The 20,146-nt window shown below is 40.0% G+C and overlaps 1 protein-coding gene across 1 annotated transcript; it reads right to left on the reverse strand.

Moving 5' to 3' along the window:
* Nucleotides 1-708: 708 nt before the first annotated feature.
* On the reverse strand, nt 709-19,254 carry opn4xa (opsin 4xa). Its single transcript, XM_086186512.1, has 11 exons — nt 19,228-19,254; nt 15,109-15,193; nt 11,646-11,781; nt 5,826-5,959; nt 4,712-4,915; nt 4,453-4,624; nt 3,390-3,551; nt 3,039-3,146; nt 2,776-2,953; nt 1,568-1,693; nt 709-1,485 (listed from the first exon to the last, which is right to left on the reverse strand). Exons 3-11 carry the CDS (start codon nt 11,777-11,779, stop codon nt 1,168-1,170), a joined length of 1,536 nt encoding a protein of 511 aa, XP_086042638.1. The 5' UTR covers nt 11,780-11,781; nt 15,109-15,193; nt 19,228-19,254; the 3' UTR covers nt 709-1,167.
* Between the last annotated feature and the right edge of the window lie 892 nt (nt 19,255-20,146).

Consider the following 20,146-nt stretch of genomic DNA (forward strand, 5'->3'; position numbering starts at 1 on the left):
AGTCCCGGCTGCGGCACAGGATCTTGCTGTGTTGAGTTTGATACTCTCAATCACAGGTGTCAAACTGATCCAGTAAAGGGCTGTGTGGCTGCAGGTTTTCATTCCAACCGAGGAAAAGCAACACCTGAATCTACTTAAATCAATCAAGCTGTGTCCACACAGCTCATTGGTTGGATTGCGTGTTGCTTTTGCTGGGTTGGAATGAAAACCTGCAGCCACACGGCCCTTTACAGGATCAGTTTGACACCCCTGCTAAATTGACCGTAGGTGTGAATGGTTGTCTGTCTCTATGTGTTGGCCCTGTGATGGACTGGTGACCTGTCCAGGGTAACAGGATAAACGGAAGAAAATGGATGGATGGTGACAGCACCATAAAAACACATTTCTCCAAATTGCAGAGAAAGAGAATTAGTGTCATTCTTCAGGGTTAATGCTAATAAGAATTTTAATTAAAAAATGTAATAATAACAACAAAGGGCAACAAACCTTTAATATTCAAAGGAGGATTTGGTGCAAATTCCACTGATAGCTGCAGAGCGAGTACTGTTGAGAAAATGCAGAATTAATCCTTTGTGTATTTAGATTTAATGAGCATTAGAATAAAGAATTATGGACTTGGAATTCACAAAAATAGTATCTACATTTATTGTGATTTGAAATCTAAATGGACAAGAATGATATTTACGCAATATTCATAGTTTCCATGTTCAGAAAGAGGTTTTCTTTGGTTTCTTCACAATCAGTCAAGCCATTTTTTTTTTTTTTGGTACGTCATTAATTCTTCACTTTTTCAACAAAAGTGCATAATATTTTCAACTAAAGTCTTGGTTTGGAATGCACAGTTTATCCTGGGTGTTGACAGTGTTCACGATTTGTCTCTAACAACAAAAGGGTAAAAGCATTTAGACACTAACATCTTTCTGGAATAGCTGTGTGTCTGTATTATTCAGTAAAACAGTTACTGCATAAACAAACAAATGTTATAGGTTGTACTGCATGGCAACACAACTGTGTGATTGTAACAAGTGTCACAGGCTGCAGCATTCTTGGACATAAACACAGACCTCTGCTGTGTTACAGTGACACACACGGATGAATAAACATGTTCAAGAATTAGCTTAAAATTTCTATTCACAGAGTAGAAGGGAACAGTCCTCAGGCTGCAAATCAAGCAACATTTCTGTCCGTCTTCTCTGTGTGCCGTGTGCTTCCTCCATGTTCCAGCAGGTCTGTCCTAGAGTCAGGCCCGATGTTGTCAAGAGACTTGATAAAGCCCTGCGGCTCATTATCTTCTTCCTTCTGGACTTTCTGTGCATCTCTCTGTTCATTTCCCACTCCAATCTCTGGCTCAGCTTTCTGTTTTATCTCTTTATTCCAGCTTTCAGGATCGTTCTTGCCTTTACCCCCGTGAGAGAACGGCATCGGTGTGTTGACAGTCTCTTCAGGGTCGCGTTTTTTTGGTGAGTATCGTTCTAGGATGGAAGTCTGGAAAGGAACTTAAATTAAAACCTACACTTAACATTTTATGTTGGTAAAGCTTTGAAGTGATGATGAGTACCTACCTTACCTGTCCCTGACATTTTATTGGCTTTTCTTGTATCTGCTCGTTCTCCTTAAGAGTGCTGAGGGAATAGCTGGACCTCTGACAGTGACTCTTGTCCATAGGGTCCAGCTCCACATCACTCCAGACCTGCTGCAGAGGATGGCAACATTGATATATGCACTCAAGTGTCTCAGTATCTTCATCTAAATAGTGATATGAATTACAGCTAGTTAGTGCATGTTCTAATCGAAATGAAGTGAACCTTGAAAAAGAACTTTGAAGCTTGTGTATCCAGGAGGTTTCTTTTTTTAATGATTGTCACATTCGTCAAGGAGCCGTTTGTCCGTCTGTCAGCAGCATTACACAAAACTGTGACGCAGGTTTTCCCCAAACTTAGTGGAAGGGTGTGGCATGGGTCAAAGAAGAACCCATTCAGCTTTGTGGCAGTTTAGTCATTGCGCCATCTTGTGGAAACAGGAAATTGTTCCTCTTAGTCTGTCAACATCTCAAGTTTAGTGAGGAACACCTTAAGGAGTTGGTGATATGCTTCTGTGAAGACTGAGTTTTGTGTAAACAGTGTCACCCTGGGGAAGTGAACAAATTCACCATAGAAGACAGACTTGTTGGAACCCCACATGGTCAAATCTTTTCCAAACTTCACACATTTCATGTGTGCCCGACCTGAGGACATCTACAAGCTAGTGCGTTCCAGTTGAAATTGGATGTCAAAATTTCTCCGAAAATTCAACTGGTACCTCCTCTGAGGTCACACTTCCTACTCAGAAATTGGGAGCTACCCGATGGACCCCAAGGCCACAATTCAAAATGGCTTCTCCGTGCATCAGTCACATGAACACTTTGAAAATATACAGTTTTTATCACTTTTATGATACTCATCAGATACTAATGTGCACAGGGGTGTGCGAGGGCCTGCTCATCGCTGGTTGTAGCTTTAATTAAAGCCTGAGCATGACAGTGGCAGAAGCTTGAGATTCACCACCACAGCTGCAGGTCTTCCTTGGTACAAGTGAGTTACATAAAGTTTACGTGTAACTATTAGCTGAAAAGCAAGCTGTGTTTTCTAACACAGATATTAACTTCACTTAAATGAAAACCACACACACACACTTAAAGTCAGTTTATGATTTCTCTCAGAGTCTAATGGCACCGCTCACGATGGTGATCTGACCTGATGTTTGCCTCTTGTCTTCAAAGCCTAAAGCCCAACTCACTGTGTCTGTGGTAGATATGGAGGAGGAAACTCGGTGAAACTTGTTTTTGGAGACAGATGACTGTCTGCTCAGCACTGAGTCCCTGAAGGAGGACTCGCTTTGTGACACTGATATGCAGTCCCTCCTGGGGGCTTGGGCTAGGAAGTGTAGACAGGGGACTCTTGCAGCTAGAGTGTCCCTGTTGAAATACAGTAATTACTCACACAATGCAGCTATATCTTTTTCAGTCTTATGTTACGGATGAGTTGAATGACGGTACTCACCTGTATTTAGAGTGAATGATGGCGTAGATAAAAGGGTTGTAGATGGCCGATGCCTTGGCTATAACAGCGGGGACAGCTTTGGAGTAGGGATTCAGGATGCTTCCATACCTGGAAAATGTTATAAATCAGACCTGCGCTACTGTAATCTAACACTATAGTGTCATATTTCACAGTGCTATAGATGATATAAATGATATTGTAGACCAGACATGCACCACAGTTCAGGAATAATGGTTGACATTAATCATATGTCCTGTATGTTTTATTCCAGCAAATTCAAACCAACTACAATCATTTTTTTTTAATTTAAAAAAGAAATGCCAAGACAAAAGAGCCTCTTTTTATATTTACCCAGCCCAGGCAATGAGGGTGACACATGCATAGGGAGACCAGGAGAGCACGAACACTATAATGACTACGAACGCAATCTTGGCCAACTTCCATTCAGTCTTGATGGACTGCTGCTGCATCAGGGTCGACTTCCTCACCTGAGACCCTAACTTCTCCACATCCCTGCGTTGAGAGAAAGACATTGTATTTTATTTTATTTTATTTTATTTAGTTAGTCAATTGATCACATCCAAGCATATCGAGAGGCAAAATGAATGAAAATAAAACATTTAATGCAGATTAGAATTTGCACAAGATGCTGGACTGCAAACTCAATAAACTGAATTAAATACACAGGGAAAATTATACAGAAGATATTATACAGTTAACAAACAATTTAGGGAGGCGACAAACACAGTGTTTCATATTCCCCCTCTTACTCCTTCACAGTGTGAAGTGCTAAAATGTCTGGTTCCATTTCATGCTAGCAATAGACAAACAGGACCCCCTCAAGCTTCCATGTGGTGTCTAGAGGGTTAATCTATGTCTTGTTTTTGTATTACATGTATGTTATCTGTCTGATCCATCTCACATTTCTCCAGAAGAAGACCAGACCAAGACTAATGTGCCGTGTAGTCATTCCTTATTATGGTCACAATAATAGACCTTTATAGGAGGCACAGTGGTTGAATTCAGAATCCAAGTGTGTTCCATAATGATTTAGTTGTGTCCTTTGAATTAGAATGGATTTAGTCTTGGAGGCTGAGTGTGAAATAGGAAACAGCAACTGTCTCATGCGCTGTGAGCTGCATTTGCAAATGTAAAGGAAATGTATAATTGGTGGTAAAGAGGATGACAAGAAAGAAATGAGAAAAGGTGACAATGAGTGGAGGAAGGCAGTCATGCAGACGACACCATCACAATCCAACCTGCCTGCTATTACACTGAGTATCTTATATTCCTATAGATTCAAGCTTATTCATGCTTGTCAATGCATTATGATAAAGATTTCCGATGAATGGCAGCATTTGGAATATTTTCAAAGAGTAAATGTTTGCATATTCACCAATGTAAATTCATTCACCTGCTTGCATGGCGGATTGCCAGGAACATGCACAGATAACAGTAGGATATGATGCCCAGAGGGATGAAGAATACAAAGCAGCATAACATCAAAGTATAGCTTTTATTGGCTGGCGTAGATGTCACGTAGTCCCACGTGCATGATGTCATCAGGCCTTCTGGTATATATGAACCTTAAGAAAAATGACGGATAAGACGGAAATGTTTAAGGTGTTAACTGTAGTTTGAAAGAAGGGATGAGGATGGGAGGGAGTACTCACTCCATCCCAAAAGTGGTGCAAGGCTCCAGGCTAGCGAGTAGAGCCAGACCAGACAAACGGTAAAGCAGGTACGTCTCTTGGAGGTCCACTGAATGGCCTGCAAAGGTTTGGTGATGACGATGTAGCGATCCACAGAGATGGCCAGGAGGTTTATCATGGAGGCGATTCCAAATAAAGCTCCACAGAAGGCATACATTTTACAGCCTGTCAGGGAAGAAATGGGCACAAAATATTGCATTTTTGTGACATATATAACCATCAGTCCATTTTCTTCAATTTATTCTGTTAAGGGTCGGGGGGGGTGGAGCCTATCCCAGCAGCTTTCAGGTGAGAGGCGGGGTTCACCCTGGACAGGTCACCAGTCCATCGCAGGACCAACACATAGAGACAGACAACCATTCACACTCACAGTCACACCTACAGTCAATTTAGAGTATCAATCAGCCTCGTCCCCTCTTGATGTCTTTGGACTGTGGGAGGAAGCTGGAGTACCTGAGAGAACCCACACAGGAACAGGGAGAACATGGAGACTCACACAGAAAGATCCTGTGATGGAGCCGGGACTCAAACCAGGAACCTTCTTGCTGTGAGGCAACAGTGCTGACCACTGCACCACCGTGCCACACTGACATATATAACCATTAATGTGTAATTTAATACAGTGATTTCACATCATGTATTTTACTTACTGGGACCAGTAAGTCCAGTAAGTTTAATCAGAGTGAATGCTGTGAACTGGGTTCACTGATCTGAAACAACGAGCCGTTTGAACGCTGCTGTCAAAAACCATTCTGTCATTAAACCCTCGATTCAGCAAAGGACGCCCCACCCCACCTAAATAATGAAATAAATAAATAAATGTCAATGACCCCTCTTCCAGGACATGGTAAACTGTGTACCAGCACACTTATTATTCTACAGTGACCCACAGAGATAACAATCATATACTCCAGACATGAGAGAGTGTGATTGTTGGGCACAGATGCCAGCAAACATCAATATATCTGTAAGTACCATTCCTGCTGAAATAATGAGTCATACCACAGTATTTTTGAAAAAATGTGTTGTGTCCTGGTGCTCACACTACGACTGAAAGTAAACAAAAGGGAAATACCTGTTTCACCAAAAATCCAGCGCTTGTAGAGGGAGTTAACAAAGAAGATGGGGGACTGTGTAGCAGCCATCAGGAAGTCACTGACGGCCAGATTCATGATGAAAAAATTAGGAGGAGTCCGGAGCTTCTTGTTACTGAAACACAGGAGGATCAGAAATGTTTAATATTCCATAAAAATATATTGAGAATGTTATACAGTTACAGAATCATATAAAATACCCCATTTAGGAGCAATAAAGAGATAGACGAATAAAAATACATTGGTTGGCCCAGTGCGTGCGTGTGTGTGTGTGTGTGTGTGTGTGTGTGTGTGTGTGTGTGTGAACAACAGGGGAAATTGTAAAATGCACAATGTAACTGCAGCCCATTTATCATTTAATTAAAATCATTCAACATCTGAGTCCATGCTGCGTTCTTGCACCAACAGATTTCATGTTAAATGTGACACGAAGCTGTAAGTACCCAAGGCTGGAAATATTCACACATTTCAATATCAACGAAAAAAAGAACATTTTTGCCCAGAGGTCTTTTTTTTTTTTTTAACCGAAAAAAATATATTTTACATTTGTAGCTGAGCTAGGACCGCTTTTAGAGAGTCACTGTGCTGAAAAGACATTCTTTAAATTGCTTGTGAAAGATTTCAATTGCCCCAAAGCGAGATTGGAGACCTGCAAGCATACCAACTGACAGGACTCCCCCTCGTGAAATACCTTTTGGATCCACCTCGCTTTGAACTTGAGTCCCTTACCATAACATAAGAGATCCGATGAAGATTGCAAGTCTTAGCAGGAGAATCAAGCACTGCTATTCATGACCGCTCATACCATCCTCTACAGGATTTGCAGCAAAACTAACACACCTCCAATACCAGTGAGTTCTGTCATGGTTGTTCATAATAGTTTATCCAAAAAAATAATAAATAAACCTTTAAGTCGTTACTGGTCGACAGTCAGCAAAGAGTGTGAAAGTGTTTTTTTCATTGTGTTAGCAGCTGTGGTGAAAAGAGGTCAGGCAAATCTGGCACTTCATCGCTGGGGATCAGAAATCCAATTATAAATGACCTTTGAATTGAGATGCATTGTTGGAAGTCTACTGGGGAACACCATATGTCGTATCCCTGGAGGACCTCGAAAATCAAAGCAGTATTGACGCTGTATTCACGAACTGTTGCCCGATACCAGCATTTCTCTTACTTTCCAGGAGGGTGTAGTCAGCAAAATCTTTGTGTCACACTGTAGCAAAGGAAATACCCCAGAAGCAAAAATTCAAACATTATCATTAAGTGGAGCAAATACTCAAGAGACATTACATTCAGTTGCATTTGCGTGTTATTTAAATTATTCAAGGTTTAAGTCTTGTGACAAGTTTGAAATAGCTTTTTCTTGAATTCACTGATATGACAGAATTTGCAGTTTAGCTTTGTTACAGTATGCTAACAATAAGCTAACTGTGTTATCCATCTTAAAACCAGAGGTAGTCAAAGTACACAAATTTATTACTTATTACAGTGTAAAAAAAAAAGTGATTAAAAATACTAAGTACTGATTTAACCTGTTTACTCAAGTAAAAAATAAAGACTTACAGGCTCTCCAGTGTCGACAAAAGTACAATTTTTTAACAGTTTGCTGATTAAAAAAAAGCACACACACAAATAAAAACTGAGAAAAACCAACCAACCATTACAGTATCCATCACCTATGTTGCAGCTATCTGGTGAAATCTCAATATCACCTAGATCTAGTGCACCTTTTCCAAATACAGACCTTAAAATATTAACAATTTATACAGCAACCTTTGATGTCTTTGTGAAACGTCAGTGTAATCCGTGTCAGTGAGCATTTTACGCTCACATCCATTGACAGTTACATAAGTTGAAGAACATGAATTTATATGTAGGACAGAGATCATTGATTCCAGCTGAACTCGTTACATTGATACTTAATGTTTTCATATTCAGGATATTAAAAATATTAACGCACACCATAACTTGACCTTTACTACCAAATGCAGCCTTTGTCCTCCTCGTTTTTCCCTGCGACTGTAAAAAGAACAAACAGAGTTAATGCTGCTGACAGATATATTGGAGTGTGTTTGTAGATTTGCAGGCAGGTGAACGGGTGTGTACTACACAAATGTGGCTGGAGGTTCAGTGATGCAACATTTAAGAAAGCCGTGTACAGCTATGATTCACTGGAGATAAGAGCTTAATGTAGAAAACATGTTAGTATCAGTTTTGTATCTGACACTTGGTTCACTGCCGCTTTCTAGGTGGATGCTATATACCTAGGGGGGCTCTGGTGTATATATATGTAACATGCAATATTGACTTCTTTTCAGCTGCTTTTTTCATAACGTTTCAAGTGAAGAGTAAAACATTCGACAATTTTGATGCAACATTTGTAATAAACATCTAGATTTTGGATGTAAGGATGTATTCATGAGAATGATATATTTTTGCTCACTTGACTTTTGCCTTGCTCAAGTAAGATGAAGTAATTCGATAACGTTACAAACATTTCAGAGAGACATTTTAGATGTTCATTTCCCACAGTACGAGTTTATATCTAGTTTAATGGTAATATTTGCATCTGTGCTTTTCCTTATTTTTATCCTCTATCCATCCATGGACAGGTCACCAGTCCATCTCAGGGCCAACACATAGAGACAGACAACCATTCACACTCACAGTCACACCTACAGTCAATTTAGAGTATCAATCAGCCTCGTCCTCTCTTGATGTCTTTGGACTGTGGGAGGAAGCTGGAGTACCAGAGAGAACCCACACAGGAACAGGGAGAACATGGAGACTCACACAGAAAGATCCTGTGATGGAGCCGGGGCTCGAACCTGGAACCTTCTTGCTGTGAGGCAACAGTGCTGACCACTGCACCACTGTGACGCCCTTTTATCCTCTAAAATACTTTATTATATTATTATTATAGTACTATAACTTTTACATCAAATGGCATATAAAAACATAAAATTGTTGTTTGTTGAATATTTTTTTACATTGGATGCTTAAAAATTGTGATTTTCTTTTCTGCTTTCAACAGCCCACCCCTCATGGAAATATATAAAATATTATATATATATGTATATATATGTATATAGATAGATAGATAGATAGATAGATAGATAGATAGATAGATAGATAGATAGATAGATAGATAGATAGATACGTGTATATACATATATATATATACACATATATATATATACATATATAGATATATGCACACACGCACACGCACACACACACACTCCTGGCTCCCCGTGCGTTTCTAGTTATAGTGTTATTGTTAACCAATAGGAGGCAGCGATGCTCTCCACACACTTGGAAATCAGAGGGAGAAGAAACCAAACCACTACAGAGAGGGGTGTTCATACCCTACACTACGATATCCACATGCAATACACATGACTTATCTCTATGGGATTCCCTTAAATTTCCAGAACTTATAACTAAATAATTCGAAAATGAAATCACTGCTGGCTGAACTAATCAATACATACTTCTAAATGTCTTCTTGGGATGCAAAACTGAACTGTAAAAAGCGGACAGTTGAATATTAACCCGAGGTTTGATATGAAGAAGAACCACATCTTTTCTGCTTCCATTACGAAAATAAAGAAATATGTCAGTGGAGTAATAGTGACACTAAATGACAACAAAATGCAATCACAGCTATATTTAGAATTTGTAATCCCTTCATTTCAGATCAGAGTGAGTGGGCTTGCATCTTGCTGTCATTTGCTGGGGATGTTTTTCTTCCGATGAACTTAAGACCCAAAAATCACCACACACGCTGTATGCTAAACTTTTTCCACTGTGTCTTTGTGCCAGTACCTGTCCACTTGTGATCAGATCAGCGAAGACACAATTGATTCTCACCTACTAATACAAGAAGGTGATCCGTTCAAGCAAAAATCTAGCACCTTTAAAATATTCTTTCTTCCTCTCTTTATGTGGTGGAGGCGGTAGCACAGAGTCAACTGGATGTAAATGTTGTGGAATTCATGCATTGATTCATTGTTTACTGTTAGAAAATCCCTATGCTGTTTCCTGGTATTGAATGCCTGCAGGCTGCGGTGGAGACCTCTGCCCAGCTTGTGACATCTGTAGCCTACTTCCTGATGCAAGAACACATTGTTTACTCCATTCAGCGCTGTGTGTATACCTCATCAAGTTTTCTCATGCAGTAAATCTCCGTACACCCAAGTATTCACCGCACAGACCTAAAAGAATAGCACTAACTGCTTGAATTTGTCTTTTCTTTGCTTTAAAATAAGGCACTAATAGGTCAGTTTTGATATTCAGTAAAAAAAAAAAAAAAATTGTACATTTTGTTAAATTCTTTTAGGTCAGATACAACAAACACATCATATATTAATCTATCACAGCATTTGAGTGTTTCCTTTGTGGTATCTGATGAGCTCACCAGCCGTCACACAAACAGCTTCTGTGAATGGATTTGTTTTGGTGTTTCAACAGAAATTGAACAGAATTCCCACAGTCCTACTGCGCAGCTCCTTCATGACTTGCCAGAATTGGTTCCTGGAATGAGTTCCTGTGCAGGAGCCACGTTACTCTGCAAAAATGCTGCTATCATTCTTGGTTCATAGTGTGTTGCACTTTGAAGAGTGCAGAGCTTCGCAATGTGAGGATTATTTTCATTCTTCTTCTTCTTCTTCTTATTATTATTATTATTATTAATTATTATTATTATTATAATAACCTGTCTTAACACGGGTTACTCATTTTATTGCAGTTTTCAGAAATGGTGAGGTATCTGAAAACTTTCACCATATGCCTGTCAACTTAAAATGTGAGTAAAATATCAATTTAATATAGAGATTATTATGGAAAAACACATACAAAGCAATAATACTATTTAATATTTCATCAAGCCATTTCGGGACACACTACTTGGAAATGCGCAGTAAACGACCAGCCGATGTAAAACGCTTAACTCCATGAGCTCTCTAAACAAGAGCATCTGCAGAAAATGTGTAGAGGAGTCATCAGAACTTTACAGGTGCCGATTTACGCCTTCTCATAAAATATTTGGCTGAAATTGAAGACAGCATTAACTATGCTTCACATTATTGACACAAACAGCAGTAGTGAGCCAAATAATGAGTTTTTTTGTGTCCAAAATCCCTTTTGACTCTTAAAACCCTAAACAAATAAATATCGTGCCTACTTTTAATGGCTGACAAATCTCCGATAAAAACTAACAGAGAATTAGGGCCTAATGATGCATTACCTCATTTTACCTGATATTTACCTATTGGATCTGTTTATCAGGAGTCTGACAAACCCAATATCAAAGTGTAATTAATCTGAGATGCAGGGCTTTGAATATATATAACAGAGAAAGAATGAAAAAGTATTATGGAGTCATTGCTCTTATTTAATACTGTGAAACCTCCTCTAGCTTACTTTTTCCAATATAAGCAACCACTTAAACAATCCCTTGAAAGAAGATGCGATGTGAAATGAATACTAAAACATGAGCAGGATCTCAATGTGGAACTGCTTTCAGCTAACGATGAATATTATCTTTCATCTCTGCCTATAGGACCCCAGGTGTCTCTAACAAATATATGAGGTCTATATAGTAGTGCAATTCCTGCTATGAATTGTCAACTTCCCCTCCCCCGCAAACACACACACGCACACACACACGCACACACACACACTCACACTCACACACACACATACACACACACACACACATACACACGCACACACACACACACACACACACACACACACACACACACACACACAAAATCTAAAGCAGGAAAGATGCCTACCAGAAAAATGCATACATGACCAAGGCGTTCCCAGAAACACCCAAAGTTCCAATCACCAAGACAAAGAAGGCAACGATGTAGTGAGCGTGGTCCTCGACATCCACCTGCCATAAGTATCCACGATCCCGCTCCATGTCTGTAAAAAACACACATTTTTGGAGTAGAACATGTCCAGATGACCCAATTTATCGATTTGACTCACTACGCTTTGTCTCCTTAGGGGTAGGTTTCAGTTTATTTAGCTGTAAAATTGCTTTGAGTAGGAAAAGACCAAAAAAGTTTAAACAGACAAGTCAAGTTTGGTAAATTGGTTTATATTTTGAATGTGTTTTTGGGAATTGTAAACCATTAATTTGTCAGGTATAATTAATGCTATGCCAAGTAAGCCGTCTTTTGCAAAGAGGCGATTAAACCAAGAGAGTTTTGATAATGAAATGACTTTCCCTGTGGTCATTTGTCAGCTCTGGCAGTAATTATAAGAGGATTTCCATGTTTTGTTAATGTGATGGAATCAAGAGTGCACGTGGAGTCACGCTATATTATCAGCATTCCTTTCCAATCTCACTTCCTGTCTGATCTGCATTACAGAACAGAGCGGTAGGCGCTCGCACAGGGAGGCGCTAGTGTAGGCCGATGCTATGCGCCACGTCATTTCAGAAGACGTTGTAAAACATCTGTCATGTAGCTCATTATTAAAAAGAAGAAGAACTTAAAATGTGTCTGCAAATCCAAAATTAATCTGCTCCTTCTACCAGAACCAATCCGCAATATACGTTCATGATAAATATGTTAATGGCGTGTGAAACGTTGAGCGTTTCAGTGCAATTATATCCATCAATCATCCATTTTCCAAACTGTTTATCTGTTAAAACCATGGACGTGTTGCCAGTCCATCACAGGGCCATTAGGAGCAATTAGGGGTTCAGTATCTTCCTCTAGGATACTTGGACACGGTCACCGGGGGAAGTGAGGATCCAACCAGCCACCCTTCAGTTGCTAGACAACTATGCTACCCCTGAGCCATGCAATTATATATGCTGATTGTGATATAGGAGAAAGCATTCATGTTCGCATCATTATTCTCATTTTTTTATTGAATAAAATGAATTCATGATATGAAAATTATCATGTGTATCAAACGGGATGTTTTCTTAATCCATAGAATACAATGTGGAGAGAGGACGTCTTAATTCTGCAGCCGTAATTTAAATATTCAAATAAAATTGTGTATATTACCAGTTCTTCCGTAGAACAGTAATGAATAAATACAGGCACGGACATTTATGTTTCAGCCCATTGGAGGAAGCAGACATGGTCACACCATGACGTGTGTCAGGGTCACACAGAGAGCTCCTGCTGTGCTCACTGAAGACTTCTGCATCAGATGAGCCCTCCATCACGTCTTACTTCCACTCACCAGGCATAAAAGTCGTGTCTCAGATGAAATGTCCAAATAAATCAAATAAACACCTGAAGTATTTAACTTAGACCAAGTTAACTAAATGAAATGCAGTGAAGATTTCAGAGAATTATCTGCAAAGTTTTAAAGTCGCTGTTCGTGGAAAGAGATCGATGCGTGAACTTTGAGGGCAGAGTGCATGCAAGAGCTGTCTCATGCTTTGGCCAAAATAAAAAAAAAAAAATTTAAAAAAGTGATAGAGTATTTTCAAAACGACATGTCAAAACCTCCAATCCGATGGTAAGTGGTTCGCTACAGATTTTAGAGAAACTGCAAATGATTTGAAGCACATCACTGCAAATGAAAGAGTAATTCATTAAAAAAAAAACTTTGCGGTTGCTTCTCAGTTGAATAGTGAATAGTTTCCCTCAAAAGAAAAAGGAATTCTTTCATGTGTCAGTCATCCCATTTTATTTCTGACACACTTCTGTTCCATTTTAAAGTTTTATGTTTTTCTGTTCTATTGAGACTTTAACAACTAGTCTTTACAAACATGCGGCGACATGTGAGAGGCTGAAAAGCAAAGATCTGCAGTGATGAAACCGGTGACTGAATAATCTTCAGTTGACAACAGCATTCATTTGACCGGACATCATTCGAACACTGTAAGAATTCACTGTCGATGCCAAAGTGAGGAGACTGAGAGTTGAGAGGGTCAGTTCCTGTGAAAGCATGAGCACACACTAGCATGTCGCAAGCTGTTTAATTTGGATGTTGGTCAATGTTTGTCACAAGCAGCTGACTCAGCTTGTATATGTTTCCAGACTCATCTCATGTGAGAAGTCGCCAGGGTAACCCCATTTAACAAAAACACACATTCTTCATGGTGACCCAAAACTTAGCCACCCCTGAAACTCCCTGTCACCATCAGGTGGCGCTATGAATACAAGGCCCCAAAATTTAGTTGGTTCTTCCATGTCACGTAATATAGTGCCTCCACTCAGTTTGCTGAAAATCTGACTCCTATTTTTACTTCTGCTGACAGTCAAACAAATTACAAAAAAGAAGCAAAGTACCCTGCACACTGTCTAAACTTGCAATAGGTTTTACTAAATATGTAACAAATGTTTGTACTGTGACCATCATCAGTGTGCGTTTCATACACTGATGATGGTCACAGTACAAACGTTTGTTACATATTTAGTAAAACCTATCCGACGCTCCTGTCACTGAATTTGATGTGCAAAGCCTTCTGTTTGTTTCTAGTCAAACAAATCCCACCAAAACTCTCCTTGGGTACAGATGACTTGGAAAAAAACGAGTGGAACCCATAAACTGGATCGCTTGGATTAACAACTCTATTCATGTGAATCTGTGTCATCTTCAAATTAGGTCAGTCACTGTATATGGTCATCTTTTGAAGTTCAGCAATTTATCTATTTAAAGAGGCGTGAACATTAATAAGATGAATGGTGTGGGGCGGTATGGCTCAGAGGTAGAGTGGCCGTCTAGCAACTGAAGGGTCGCTGGTTCGATCCTCACTTCCCCTGGTCACCATGTCAAAGTGTCCTTTAGCAAGATAGTGAACCCTTAATTGCTCCTGATGGCCCTGCGACAGACTGCAGACCCGTCCAGGGTGAACTCCGCCTCTTACCCAGTGTCAGCTGGGATAGGCTTCAGCCCCACCCACCCACCCACCTGTAACATGGATAGATGGAAGATGAACGGTAGAGACAACACGTGCATGTTCACTGCTAAAATTGAATACTGATCCTCTAATATCACGATGATAGTAGAGTTACATAATCCAGGAATTGTTGCAGTTGAAAAGTTACAGCATAAAAAGATTTAAGGGTTAACATGATGGACATCTACGTGTCCCTGCTGCAACTTGCAAGGTGAAATCAAAACGAATATTGAAAAAACGTAACAATTTCTAAGTGCCTTTCTTTCTGGAGGTTTGCTTATCATTAATTTGACAGAGAGACATCACAAAGCAACACACTGACCACCTTCAAAACCTGCCTGTAAAACTTGATAAAGTCATTTAAAGTGCTACTTTACCTCATCCAGACAGTGAAGCCTTCCTGTCTTTCCTCTTCAGGCCACCCTCTCTGTTTGTAGTGGACGTGGAAAAGAGGATCAGAGGCTGTAGGACATGTAAGTACACTGGTGAAAATCCACCGCGCTTAAGATTTAAATGAATACGGCTTGATGACCGCTTCTCTAATCCTTGAGTTGGATAGAGAGTCAATCATAGAGTGAAGCTGCTGCTGCTGCTGCTGCTGCCGTCTGTGTACTTCAGAGAAAATGAGAATACACAGAGAAAGCAAGCAGCAGCACATTGACCATCCCCCTGCTGGCTAGCCATCACACACAGCTCTTGTGTGGCACAATGCATCGATCAAGCCAGTGTGTGGTGTGAGCCTATGTGTGTCTGTGTGTGTGTGAGAGGTGTGAGTGTGTGTGCGTGCACGCGTGCATGTGTGAGAACAAGCATGTAGTAATGTTTGTTTGTGTTGGAGGGTGGTAAGAGACTGGTGTAATGAAATTAAAGATGTTCAAAACTGGAACAGCATCAGCTTGTGTTCATAGTTTAAGACAGAAACAAGGCTGAAGCAAAGGGTTCTTTTTTCATCTTTAGTTTTAGTCCTGTGTCTCTGTTTTATTGTCTGTTTATCTCTTGATTTGCCAGTTTGTTATCAGAGCATTTTGGCATCAAATGTCTTGTTTCTCTCGCTACTCTGATCTTAAATGACTCATGCTGCCCTCTGGGTTGCACGTGCTAATTTTGTGTTCAATGAAAATGCTCTCTTCGAATTTTATGGACGTCTCTTATTGGTCACGTGGTGCACAGCATGGGCCCAAAACAATTTTTTTCCCAAATATTGTTAGATAAGTGCTTCTAAAATGCTGGATAGATTGTTTTTGAGCATCACACAACCCCGATGCAAGCAGAAAGTCATGTCTCAAGTAAGTTTGCATTGTAGCCTGAATATTAGCACGAGATATTTTTAACACTTTGTTCACCTAAATAAAACACATCAGTGCACTCATGAATTTCAAGGCAGTTGTTGGTCTTTAAAACAGACTGCAAATGCCATCAGCAGAGAAAGATGGTTGAGTGTTCAAATGATTGATTTTACACTTCAATAAATTAGAAAAGTAGTGTTCACCACAGGGTGTGTTTTCATCTAGAATCGAATGTCAACTCAATTGACTATTTGCAGAAGGGCCTTAAAAAAATATGCACAGGTTCAGCTCTATTGGCTAATATAAACGCCACTGGATATCTGTGACAAGTTCCCCTCTAAAATAAAGATTTCACTGGAAACATGTAAAGATGTGGAAACAAAAACTACCAACAGGGTTCTCAACCATTCTATCAGAAAACAGGATGAGTATGTGGTAATTTGTTTTTACAAGTCCTGTTTATTCTGATTTACATATGAAAATGGGTACATGCTGACATGTATGTCCATCCATTCCATTTACTTCTGCTTATTCCTGTTAAGGGTCATGGGGGGACTGGAGCCTACCCCAGCGGCTTTCATTTGAGAGGCATGGTTCACCCTTGCGAGGCCAACACATACAGACAGACAATCATTCACACTCACAGCCACACCTACAGTCAATTTAGAGTATCAATCAGCCTCGTCCCCTCTTGATGTCTTTGGACTGTGGGAGGAAGCTGGAGTACCAGAGAGAACCCACACAGGAACAGGGAGAACATGGAGACTCCACACAGAAAGATCCTGTGATGGAGCCGGGACTCGAACCTGGAACCTTCTCGCTGTGAGGCGACGGTGCTGACCACTGCACCACCGTGCCCCCTGACAGGTCTGTCAAAAACCTCAAATTTTCACATTCAAACAGGAGCAACCAGCAAATGTTGAGAAGGACTGAAAATCCAAACAGCTGCTGATTCATTTGCGTAGACCAATGAAGATAGAAAACTGAATTTAACCCCTGTATCGACGCAGCGATCAAGCAAATCCTAAATGTTGCAAATCAGTTTGATCAGAATTGTACATACAAATTTCTGGGTCACTGTACATCTAGAGGAAACAAACTGGTGTCAAACCAGTTAGTTTCACTATAAATCCTGGTATACTAACACCAGGAAATACTTTCCTTCCATTTTTTTTTTTTTGCTCTTCAATATTTTTGTTTTGTCATTTTCTGGCTCAACCACTGAGATGTGATGACCAGCTGATTCACTGTGAGGGCATTTGGGATCATGGGTACAAGGATTAACTTGTCCCCCTCAGCACGCTCAGACAAAGGGAGCTTTCTTTCATCTGGTAAATGTCATGAGCTCGTAGTTATAAACATAGTTTAATGCTATTCAGAAAAATATCCCAACGAAACTAACAACCAAGTTAAAGATTGTCATGTTTTTTCTCAGACAGGTCTTAAAATGCATCATTATTTCATATATTCTGCCTAATGACATTCATAGTCGACAGGTAAATCTCAGCATTTCACAGTTAGCATTCTGCTACCTCAAACGCGAATAAATTATTTAATCGTGTGGCTTTTCCAGACTTTCTGTATGTCATCAGACAAAATAAATGAACTTCTTATCGTGGAAAATTCATTGCGCAAGTTTGTGTGATGCTAAAAAATATTTATTCACCATTTATTCACTGTTTTTGCAAATAAACAGCGAAGCCAAGGACCTGTGCCATTAGCATGTTTACAGTTGTTGTAATAATTCTCCCTGCCAGAGGATGGAGACAAAAATAAAAGTTATCTTTCTCCTCGGAGTTACAATTATGCTCGCATGTCCGTAAATGTTCCTGATAGCTACATTACAACATATAACAAATAGCATTAATTCCCACATACATGAATACAAGCGTATCTGGGTCATACGGTAATGCTAGCTTGTTCATTTATATGACTCAATTTAAAATAAAGGAGTTGGTGGTTTGGATTCCTAGCAGCAGAGAAGGTACCTCTCCACGCAGTGTCTCAATACGTCTTCATTATCTGGACCAAAGTCTGTTTAAAGGAGTTCTTTTCCATTTGAGGGAACATAACTTAGAGCTCTGTGTATTTGGAAGACAATTCCTAGAAAACTTTTCATATCACTATTGACTCTTTATTTTTCCAGAGCCTTTGACAGTGCTCTCTCTAAGTGGTACTTGAAGGCCTTCAGAGTGTTTCCTCATTCACACACTCACGCTTACACTAAGGTGCCAACCAGCTCATCAGGGGCAATTAAGGCAGCAGTTCTCGAATAAGGACACTTCTCAGAGTAGTAGGGGGGATTGAATCAGTTCTCTACCCCGGGAGCCGCGCTGCAGACTGAGGATGCTACTCTGTCCCATTCTGACATTCACAGGATAGCACACAGGAATGTCAGTTTCTTTAATCAGGCTTGAAAATGTGGTTTGCCTGAGGTGTCCTCACAACAATAACCATCCAATTACTGTCAGAATGGTCTATCACCTCCCTCATGTCCTCTTATATGTGAAAAAAATAAAACATCAACAAATACCTCAAGTGAAAATTGGTTTCAGATATGTACTTGAAAATTAGTATGGCCTTAAGAGGTGTTGGGAAAAGTCTACAGAGTAAAAGTCAAAAGCACCTGTGGGGTCACCAGCATGGACGCAAACATTGGTATGCATGAGAACACATTGAAAACATCTGGTTGGAAGACGTGAGATTATTCATTTCACATTCTCAGGCAATAAAGTTTTTGGAGGAAATTTGCATAAAAGGTTCTCAATCCAACCAGGCTGGCAGCATGTTATATCCAACATACGCCGGTAAAATCTGTTTGGATGAACGCAGTTACAGTTTTAAAAGGAGCTTGGATAAGATTTATATGGATATATGATTGTGTTTTCACGTTGATTTGGGCTGAGTATGATCTTTCATGCTTTTATGGCACCGACTGAATTGCTAACAAATTCCAGCCCCTGAGAAGTGAATCTTCAATCGAAGAAAAAAAAATGAATGAATGAAACAGTTGAATTAGGCTAAACCACATTTTCCGATTCTATTTTTATGTCACAAAACTATTTTGAGTGTAAAAATGCCAAAAAGGGATTGTAACATTGTGTCATTTCCCCTTTGCTCCCTTTCATTCTGTACTTAGTTTTGTTCTCTAGTCATCGACACTAAAGACAGGTTATTCGAGGGGTAGTGGTATGACATACTTGTACTCACTCAAGTAATATTTCCCACCGCCACCGTGTCTCCGTACCGCCATCCGTCAGCTTTCTTGTTTGTCCTGAGTCCACTTGTGTATCTACAACATGATCAAGGTACACATTCTGACTACCAGTCTGGCTCAGTACAGTAAGACCCACACTGGAGACCAACTTTCCCACTGATCAACGAGACTTTAGGGCCCGGTGTCCTCTGATCTGGGTCTGGATCCTTAATGCGGAAGTTCTCACTGAGTTGTTGAACGAAAAAGAGCAGGAGGATTAATTGAACCCATTATAATTTCCGAACAGCAGTTAATTCAAAGCCTGACAGAACATTGCAAGGTTATATTTTTTGGTCTTGTTGACCGTAAAAAATGAAGCTCTCTTTTTAATCTTTGATGTCTCAGATAAATGGCATTAACAAACCAGGCGTGAAGGGAAGAGAGACAGACGCGTCCGTCTGTTGGAAGTACAGACATTGTTTTGTGTCTGTTGTCAAATATGAAGCACCAAAATGGTGTCAACCGCAAAGAACTTCACATCCATTTTGCTAAAAACCATTTTGCTTCTCCCATCCACCAGCAGCAATGGAAGAGGTCTGATGTGGCAGAGGAGACGCTGCTTATTTCCACTGCTGACTCTCCCTTGACAACGTGACAAGCAACTAACTAGTAACTTTACTACAATTCTAACTTAGCACTTTTCTAATGGACTAATCAGCAGAGTACTTTTTTTTACCTTTTTTTAAAGGAGTAATCACTTATTTGATTACATTTCCAGAGTAACTTGCCAAACACTGCACTAGAACTACTCACTCATCATCTGTTCACACACACGTTCTTCACTAGTGAGCTGGTATGTTGTCATCTCAGGGGTCTTTGCTGGCCCTACTCCTCCTTCTGATCGACCTCATACACAGATGTGATTGATATGTA

The sequence above is a fragment of the Aulostomus chinensis genome, chromosome 19 (genome assembly GCF_037954235.1).
Source record: "Aulostomus chinensis isolate RoL2024-O1b breed Wild chromosome 19, RoL_Achi_v1.0, whole genome shotgun sequence".
Taxonomy (NCBI): domain Eukaryota; kingdom Metazoa; phylum Chordata; class Actinopteri; order Syngnathiformes; family Aulostomidae; genus Aulostomus; species Aulostomus chinensis.